This window comes from Gracilinanus agilis, chromosome 1 (assembly GCF_016433145.1).
Source record: "Gracilinanus agilis isolate LMUSP501 chromosome 1, AgileGrace, whole genome shotgun sequence".
Lineage (NCBI taxonomy): Eukaryota > Metazoa > Chordata > Mammalia > Didelphimorphia > Didelphidae > Gracilinanus > Gracilinanus agilis.
Genome location: NC_058130.1, coordinates 696,932,407 through 696,942,594, shown reverse-complemented (window position 1 = coordinate 696,942,594; position 10,188 = coordinate 696,932,407). Strand labels below are relative to the sequence as shown.

Genomic DNA, 10,188 nt, shown 5'->3' with positions numbered 1-10,188 from the left:
CCTGTCTCTAGGCCTGACTCTCACTCCACTGAGCTACCCAGCTGCCCTCCCTTTTGATTTTTAACTGATTCAGTGCCCTGCCATTTAAAAATGTTAATATAATTAATAACTAATAATATCTAATGACATTTTAAATATCGTACTTGAATAAATGGAATGTCCCAAAATCTGAAAATAAGGTGTAGAATTCAAGGTTTGGGCTAGATCAGTGATTCCCAAAGTGGGCACCACCGCCCCCTGGTGGGTGCTGCAACGATCCAGGTAGGAGGTGATGGCCACAGGTGCATTTATCTTTCCTATTAATTGCTATTAAAATTTTTAAAAATTAATTTCCCGGGGGCACTAAGTAATATTTTTTCTGGAAAGAGGGCGGTAGGCCAAAAATTTTGGGAACCACTGGGCTAGATCATCGCTATAGTCTCTTCCAGCCCTGACATCATCCTATGTTTTATGCTCCCGAGCTTTGATCTTCCATGTTCAATGTTCTAAAATCTTGTACAGCTCCAACATTCTATGTTCTATCTCTCAAATCTGCAATCAGTACTGACATTCTATATTCTAACTCTGAGGCTTCACTCAATTTTAATATTCTATGTTCTAACTCTTGAGTTTCCACCAAGTTCTGACATTCTATATCCTAACTACTGAAGTTCTACCCAGTTCTTGCATTCTATGTTCTAATTCCTGGGGTTTCACCTAGTTCTAACAGTCTGTTCTATCTTTCATAGCTCCATCCAGCTCTGACATTTTCTATTCTATCTTCCATGGTCTCATTCCAAGTCTGATATTTTCAGATATCACGATTATATGAATTTAGTGTAAAATGTTGTGGTATCGTCACAGTTTAATAGTTCTTAGAAGATAATAGAGGAATTGGAAGGAAAGGAATAGCTAAAGAAGGATTACTAGAAGAGAGGTGGGATATGAATTGGACTCAGTGGATAAAAAGGACGTGGATATTCCACTTCCTCATTCCTTATTCCCATCCCCATGATATAATATGAGTATATTCAAGTCAACATGTCACTTCCTAGCTTGTTCACTGGATAGCTGGGTAGAACTTATAAAAAATTAGAGAGGACCTCAAAGAGGAATCACTAGCCATTCATACATTGCTCTATTATAGAAATTCTACCATCCTTCAAGACCTCACTCTTCCAAGACTTACCTCCTCTAACAAGAATTCTCTAACTACTCTGACACCAATCTCACCCCATGATTTCTGATCAACATACTGTCTCATTTGGACACCTTAACACTCAATTACACTAATATCAATAGCTATCCTTTACATAACATTTTAAGGTTTGCAAATATTGTCTTATTTCATCCTCTTAACAATCCTGGGAAGGTAGCTAAATAGATATTTTTATTGAGCCCATTTTACAGATGAGAAAACAGAGATTGAGAGACTTGCCCAGGGTCACATTGCTAGTGTGTCTGAGCCAAGATTTAAACTCAGATCTTCCTGACTCCAGGTATGGTGCTCTATTCATTGCACCACCAAATTTACCTCAATCCAACACCTGATTCAACTTGTTTTGTATATTTCACACATACATACACACATAATACCATCTTGTAATACCTCTTATAATACCCTCTTCATCCTCTTGGCCTCTTTGCACCCTGAACTTCCTTCAGGGAACCCCTCAAATTCTGCTCCCTTCAGGAAGTCTTCCCTGAGCATTCCAGCCCCCAGCAATCTCTTCTTCCAAGCTCCTTTAGTCCTTATTATTATCACATAAGTTCTGCCTTGTAAACTCCCAACACGCTAAGACCTCCTTCTAGATCTCCTGCCACTTGGCCTCCAAATTTGGCTCTTATTTTTAGATGATCCATCTTGAAAGTCCTTTATAGTCTAATCCTTAATGTCCAAGTGGTTTAATTCTCCTTCTGATTCTCCTCATCCAGCCTCATCCTTCACAAACATTCACATGTAAGCCCATGACACTGAAACACCTGAGGATTCACATATGTCTACATATGAAGATATACATGTATAACTTTTAGTCATATAGAAGTCTGACACATTGATTTTGTAGCAACGAGTCAGGCAGTGTAAATCTGATGTTCTCCATCCAATGGATGACTGAAAATTCAAGTGACAGGTCTCTAGTCACAAAGTTAGTGAGCTTTTGAGGTGGCACTGGAACCCAGGGCTGCTGTGACCCCAAGTTTAGCTTTTTGTACCATCCTGATTATCCCACTATACCCTAATGGATATGTGATCTCAGATTTGTAGCTACCCTCTACAATGGTATAGATTGCAATCCAGATATCTCTCTCTCACTGGGACACCTTTGCCTTTGTCTTCCCATGACTCCTCTCCAGAAAATTCCCCCAACACTCTAAGAAGAGTCTTGCTTAAAAAACCCTTGGCATTGCTGGGATGCCAGTGGAGCAGAGGCTACCTGTCAGTTACCCTTTTTTCCCTGCACCTTTTCAGAATGTCCTCTAGTTTTCTGGCACTATTCTTTTGGGCCCTTTCCTCTCTATATTTCTTCTTTGGCACTATACACTACAGCACAGTTGCACCTATATGTCTCATTCTCACAATATGAAGTTAATCATAATCATAAAAATAGCTCCACCAACATCCTCCTCATTCCAGAAGAGTCAGTGATCCTGGCTTCTCCAAGATGGCGCCAGTAGCCCAATATGTGGCTGATCCTACTGTTATAAGTAAGAGAGGTAGGTTATAGCATGTAAGTTTGGTCTGCAGGGGAGAATAGCAAAAGGATAAAGATTCTAGAATGTGAAAGTGGGGTCAGACCTCTCTTACTTATAACACTACCAAGCTGGGAGGGATTTTGGTACAGACTTCGCAATGGATCATGTGCCTACAAATGTCTAGCTAAGTGCTAAGGAACTCATCAACAGAGGGTGGTCACCAGAGAATGTGGATTTTGTTATTTTATGACCACGGAATCTTTCTTTATGACCACAGACATCAAGATCATCTCCCAAAACATGGGAGAGTTTTTGAAGTATGTTGTTTCATAGGTTCAGAAAAAAGTCATCTAGAATTATCCATTAACCTTCCTCCTGTCTCATATACTCCTCACTGTCTGGCTTTGAATATCATCACTTAACTGATGGGTTAGTCTTTCTTTTTAAAAAAAACCCTCTCCTTCCTTCTTAGAATCAATACTGCATATTGGTTCTAAGGCAGAAGAGTGGTAAGGGCTAGTCAGTCAATGGGGATTAAGTGACTTGCCCAGGGTCACACAGCTAGGAAGCATCTGAGACCACATTTGAACCCATGACCTCTAGGCCTGGATCTCAATCCACTCAGCCATCCAACTGCCCCCTGGATTATTCCTTCTAAGGAGATCAATGATCTCTTAACTTCTCCATCCAATGGCTTTGTCTAATTCTTTGTCATAAAAAGGGATTTGCATTTTTGTAGTGTCTTAAGGTTAACAAAATAATTTCATCACAACAGCTCTGAGACATAAAAAATAAACCCTCCTCACCCCATTTTACAGATGAGGAAACTGAGACCCATAGAGTTTGAGTGATTTGCCCAGGTATATGTCGATGCTATGACCTCTCCAATTGTCAATGGATAGGATATGAGAGTTTAAATGACCTTCCCAATATAACACAAATAGTAAGTTTCAGGACTAGTGAGATTTTTTTAAGCAATTTGCCTGGGGTAACTAGTGCCACAGTGACCAGAACTCATGTCTTTCCTAACTACCATATATATCACTACTTGCACACATACAATACATAGAGAAATACGTACCCAAATCAAATTATTATTGTTGTTGTTTCCATCTGACCCTTCATGTCTGACCCTTCATGACCCCATTTGAGGTTTTCTTGACAAAGATACTAGAATAATTTGCCATTTCCTTCTTCAGCTCATTTTACAGATGAGGAAACTGAATAAAAAAAGGGCCAAGTGATTTTCCCAGGGTTAAGTAGCTACTCTCCAAGGCTGGATTTGAAACAAGACTTCCTGACTCCGGGCCCAGCACTTTGCCCTCAATGTTGGTATAGGATGCCGTGGTTATTAGTATGTCTCATGCCCTCCTGTCCCATTGCAGGGCCATGGTACAGAATTCCTGCAGTCAGGTCAAAGGAGTGCTTTTCCAGGCCATCTCCAATATGGACACCAAACCAGAACGTGACAAGAAGGTAGCCAGCCTCATTTTCACAGAGGTAGGATACTCACTGAGGGAAGGGGCAAAAATTGGGGGCACTTTCTTCAAGGATATTCCTATTCCTAATTCTGTCCCTCTCCCATGACTAAAGACCCTGAATAGGAAAGAGAATTCCTAAATCCCAGAAGCTTGGACCTCAAAGACTATCCAGGCCAACCCATATGTAAAAATCGTGTTTGACAAGTGGTCCCTCTGCCTTCACCAAAAAGGGCAGTCCGTACCTTCAGAGGCAGCCCATTCCACTTATGGACAGCTCTTAATACCAGATTATTTTTCCTTACGTGGAGCCTAAGTTCTCCCTCTCAGCAACCTCCACCCATTCTACTTCTGCCCTTCAGGACCAAGCACAACAAAATGATTCCATTTTCTATACGACAGCCCGTGAAATGCTTGAAGACAGCTATCATGCCCCCTCCTGATTCTTCTGATCTCTTTAGCCATTAAAAAAAAAAACCTGAAACATTCCCAGGAGAATGCTCTAGTCCCAGTTCTTGGCTCTGACGAAGCTAGGAGAGTAGTTTGGGGAAAGTGAGACATCCTTCTGGCAAAAGGACTAGTCTTCCTTGAACATCCCTCATTGTCCCACAAAGCCCACTTTCTCCAAGTCTTGCTTTCTTCCCTCCCTCCTAGAGCCTGTTTTGCTGCCCAAACTGGGCCCCTCTCTAGAAGCAAAGGTGCCCACAGGGTCTTCTGCTACCAGAAGGAGAGAAGTCTGTAGTTATGGCTCAAACTCCCTTCCCTGATTCAGGAAGCAGAGCTGACCCACCAGGGCTTCGTCTGAGTGGGGCATCTGCCACAGAGTGAGAAATCATCCCCAGGGCAGCGAGTTGAAGGGGCCACTGACAAAAGTCTGTGTTCCTCTGGGGAAGAGAGCAGGGACAAGGCGAGCTTTCAAGAGTGAGGCTCAGTGACGGGAGAGGAGGAGATGTAATTATGAAATCAGTGATTGCATAGGAAGAATCAATCAATCAATTACCAAATGTTTCCTAAGCTCCTTCTGTGTGCCAGGCTCTGTGCCACAGAGACAAAAGACAGTCCCTGCCCTCCAGGAGATTAATGGAGGAGATATGACAAAACTTTGTACAAACAAGCTATGTACGGAATAAAAATAGAGAATTAAAAGGGATCAGGAAAGCCTTTTGAGGGGTTTTATGTAATTTAATATTAAGAAAAAATGTTTTAAAACTCATTTCAGAAGCAGCTAGCTAGCATAGTGTATAGGCAGCAGACCTTAAGTCTGGAGGGACCTGGGTTCAAATCTGGCCTTAGACATGCCCTAGCTGTTTGACCCTAGGGAAGTCACTTAACCCCCATTGCCAATCCCATACTGCTCTTCTGTCTTGGAACTGATATTACCATTATTTCTAAAATAGAGGGTAAGGATTTTTAAACTAATTTAAAATTACTAAAAAACACTAACATTAAAAACCTGACATAATTATTTACATGATACAAGGAGATATTTTAATATTAAGAGGTATAATATAAAATACAGCATTTTTACCCCTTGTCTTAGAATTGATACCAAATATGAGTTCCAAGGTAGAAGAGTGGTAAAGACTAGGCAATGGGGATTAAGTGACTTGCCCAGGGTCACACAGCTAGGAAGTATCTAAGGCCAAAATTTGAACCCAAGTCCTCCCAACTCCAGGCCTAACTCTCTATCCACTGAGCCAAACTGCTCCAAAAGTACAGTTTTTGTTTTTGTTTTTAAACCCTTACCTTCCATCTTGGAGTCAACACTATGTATTGGTTCCAAAGAAGAAGGATTAGGCAATGGGGGTTAAGTGACTTTCCCAGGGTCACACAGCTGGGAAGTGTCTGAGGTCAGATTTGAACCCAAGACCTCCCATTTCTAGACCTGACTCTCAATTCACTGAGCTACCCAGCTGCCCCCTTTTTTCCCCAGCTTTTAATAAGAGCTGTCGTCTAACAAAAGTGTTGCAAAAAGAAAGCACAAAAACCATAATTGTATGAATGAGTCTTAAAAGCAGAAGACAATGTAATTCTTTTAGACATGTGAAGCCAACATACCAAATTACATAGCTTCCCCTGAAAAGGAAGGTAGGATTTTAGCTGGAAACTGAAGGAAGTCAGGAAAGGTGGAAAAGGAGGGATAAGGAAGGAGAGCATTCCAAACATATGCAACAGCCTATTATGAGAGAAAGGGGTACATTAGGGAGAGGAGACATCAGGACCCAAAGTAGAGACATCCTGCTTCCCCTGATGTGGGGAGCATTCTATTTCCCCTAAAGTTCTGTCCTCTTTGGCTTCTCAAACTTTCCCGAAGCCCAGAGCCTTGGGGCTGGGGAAGCCTGGGTTAAATACATAAAAATCAATGGAGGAAAACAGAATAACTCCAATGAAAGAAAGGAATCATTCTGGACTAACTGCTCCCTACAGTCAGATTGGGGAGAGCGGGGAAGAAAACTTAACTTGTCTTTCCAAGGTTTGGCTACAATGAGAAGACAAATGGGAGGAGGCAAGGTGGTACAGTGGGAAAAGAATCTTGATGTGGATTCATCTAATCATAGATCTAGCTATGTGACCTTGGGCAAGTCACTTCATTTCTCTGGATCTTCATTTTAGTGGTGAAGGTTGCCCTGTGAAGGGAGGAGGGGGGGACACTTAAGGAGCCCAGATGTGAAGCTGAATCACATCCCTGTTCTAGAAAGGTCCATGGCTCCACATTGCCTAGAGGATCAAGGCACTCTTGTTAATTTCTCCATCCCACTCTCAGACTTTTCTCATGAAATCTATTTGTTCTGGATGCCCTGCCTCAGATCTTCAGCACCAGAAAAGCCAATATTTTTACATTTCCTAAAAAGGAAAGACTGAACAATCCTGCCACTGAATTGCTATGTGACAACTGACAAGCCCTTCACATGGGTTAGATGGTCTCTTCCACCTTTCTCCACCTCTGAAATCCTGTAGTTTTAATTTCTGACTCTATGTCCCGTCTGTCCCCTTGGACCCAAGAAGTAGAGACCATACAACCCCCTGCCACATCACTGTCCCTGGTCCCTCAGCTATCTAAGACTATATGAGCAAAGGAAAGGAATACACATTTATATACCACCTGTTATGTGCCAGGCACTGTACTAATTGCTTTACTCATTTGATCTTGTGAGGTAGGTGATATTATTATCCCCATTTTACACTTGAGGAAATTGAGGCAAAAAGAAGTTAAGAGACATTCCCAGGGTCACACGGCTATTAAAAGTCTAAGGTTGGGGGCAGCTGGGTAGCTCAGTGGATTGAGAGCCAGGCCTAGAGATGGGAGGTCCTAGGTGCAAATCTGGCCTCAGACACTTCCCAGTTGTGTGACCCTGGGCAAGTCACTTGACCCCCATTGCCTAAAAAAAAAAAAAAAAAAAAAGTAAGGTCCAGTTTGAACTCAGATCCTCCTGATTCCAGGTCCAGTGTTCTAACCATCGCTCCACCAGCTGTGGCTAAGGTTCTTTCTAACCCTGACATCCTACAGTTTTCATTTCTGACTCTGTGCCCAATCTGTCCCCTTAAGTCATAGAAGTAGATTCCATACTACCCTCTTGCCATATCCCTGTGTCTGGCTCCTTATCAATCCAAGAGATGCCCATTCCGTGAGACAACAGCTCTAGAAAGATCAGCCCTGACCTCTCCTGAGCCACCCTTATTCAAAGGATGTGGCACTGGATCTACACACTTCATTATCAGAGGAATATCTCCATGAAGCTCCGGAGAGAGGGGGCCTGAGGATGACATTGCCCCCTTTCCCACCTCAGTTTCTCAACAGCCCTGTGATGCTGGAAGAGTTTCCTAAACAGGCCATACTGTCATACCTCCATCAAGGACTGGCTGACCCCAATCCTTCCATCCGAGTGATCAGCCTGCAAGGCCTCAAGAATGTCATCTTTGACACAGAGAAGGTAAAAAGGGCCCAAGGAGACTGATTTTTACTCATTCTTGGACTCGGTTATCCCATATATAGTACTCACTCATTTATCCTTCAGTGGGACATGGGTGGGTAAGAAGACCCTAATCAGAGAGGAGTGAGTATGAAGGAGATTTATAAATGGCAGGAGGAAGGGATGGGGTGGGGTAGAAGTGAGCAAAGGGAAAGGAATAGCATCCTCCTCCTGGCTTTGAATGCTGGGCAGATTTTTAGTCTTGTTGAAGGAGACAGAAAGGGAGTCATTTTCTGTTGTGAACATAAGGTAATAGGATTCAGGGCTGAAAGGGACCTTAAAACTCATCCAGTCCCTCCCTTTTCAGAGGAAAAAACTAAGACCCAAAGAAGGGAAAATGGATTTGCCCAAGTTTACAAGTTAGTCAGTAACAGAACCAAGATTCTATTCTAGGTGTCCTCACCAAAAGTGAAAGAGCACTTCAAATGCAAATACTGCCTTTCCCACTAACTCCCACTGGGGAACGACATGATGAAAGTGGCATTTGGAGTGATTAGTCTGGATAAAGTTTCCAAAAGTAGAATATGCAACCTCAAAAAGTAGTGAAATCCACATTCTCAAAGGGTCTCTCAGGGAAAACTGAGTGACTTCATTAAACATATTCCTGTTTGCTTATAGGTTGGCTTAGCTACCCTTGAGGGTCCCTTCCAGCCTTGACGGTATGTGATTCTGGATGGGAAGGGGCTCAAACTCAAATAGAAACAGATCCCTTCCTAGCCACATAGTGATTTAGAAAACCACAAATTAACATTATCTCTGTTAGACTGAATTTTTGCTTATTTTGTTCATCATTTCTCAATTATACTTTAATCTGGTCGTGACCACCCCTGGCAATTTTACTGACTTGGGGGCAGATCTTAAGTTTGAGTCCTCTGCCTAGACTCTTTTCCTTTTCCCCAGGGCAACCTTCTCCGGTCCCAGCTGCCAGCCTTCCTGGAGGGCTTCTACCACAATAATGAGCAGGTGGTCATGAGAGTAATGAGCACAGTGTCCGATGTCCTGTACTGCCTGAGCCAGCAGGGGGCTGGTCTCCATTGCCAGGAAATTGCCCTCAACCTTCGTAGCTTCTTTGATGATGTGAGTGTGGTTGTGAATGCCTGGCCCCTGGACATCTCCATGTGCACATCTACCTGGACAAGATTCCAGGGGAGTTTCAGCTGAGATCTTAGAGGTCAAAGAGCTCTAAGGCTGTGTCTAGACCTGGAGTGTACTCTCTTCTCACTTTTGTCCTTCCTCAGACCTTCTCATTTTATAGGAGGGGAAATTGAGGTCCAGAAAGCAGAAGAAACCTACCCACACTCACCTAGCTAGCTAGGAAGAATCAGGGCTAGAAACCAAGTTCCCAATTCCAAATCTACAGCTTCTTCCATCTTAAAACCCTCAAGTTGGTGTAGGGTAATGGTAGGCATACTGGCCATGTTGATTTGAATTTTGACTCTACTTAACCACCTGTGGGACTTTGAACAAGTTACTTCTCTCCAGGCCTCAGTTTTCCCATCTGTAAAATAGAGTTTGGATTATACGATTTCTAGGTCCGGTCCTTAGGATCCGTAAGTAAGTACATACCTATTCCTACAATCAAGCATACAGATCATTTGAACATAGCTTTTGCAGCCAGTAGCCCCAAAGAAGGCACGTGGCCTCTCTCCTCACCTGGCGTTTTCTAAACGTAATAGATAAGATCAGACAGAGCCAGAAGATTATGGGCTCTCAAACTGATGCTTTACCCTTTCAAAGAAGAACTGAGTACATGAGCAGGAAGGGCACCCAAGAGAGCCCTTAATGGAAGAGCAGGGCATCTCTGGGAATTCTGGCTGCTGGTACTATCTATCTGTGTCTGTATTCTCTTATGTTATATGTTGTACTTGGGGAAGTATGTGACTTGGCATACTCTGAGGCCCAGAGTCCCTGAGAGCTGTAGGATGCTTATTGGGTCACAAAATTAGGCATGATACTGTATCTTCACAGAACACTCCCAGCCCTTCCTCCTTCCCTCCCTCCCTTCAACCCTTTCTCTCTCCCTTCTTTCCTTCTTTCCATCATTCCTTCCTTCCCTCCTTCCATCC

At 42.9% G+C, this 10,188-nt stretch overlaps 1 protein-coding gene across 1 annotated transcript in view; it reads left to right on the top strand.

Moving 5' to 3' along the window:
• Positions 1 to 10,188, top strand: part of LOC123255754 (maestro heat-like repeat family member 5) — a 113,071-nt gene that overhangs the window by 71,066 nt on the left and 31,817 nt on the right. The window contains exons 22-24 of the mRNA XM_044684495.1: positions 4,059 to 4,173; positions 7,940 to 8,083; positions 9,023 to 9,199. Coding sequence (XP_044540430.1) covers positions 4,059 to 4,173; positions 7,940 to 8,083; positions 9,023 to 9,199 — 436 coding nt within the window. The remainder of the gene's footprint in view (positions 1 to 4,058; positions 4,174 to 7,939; positions 8,084 to 9,022; positions 9,200 to 10,188) is intronic.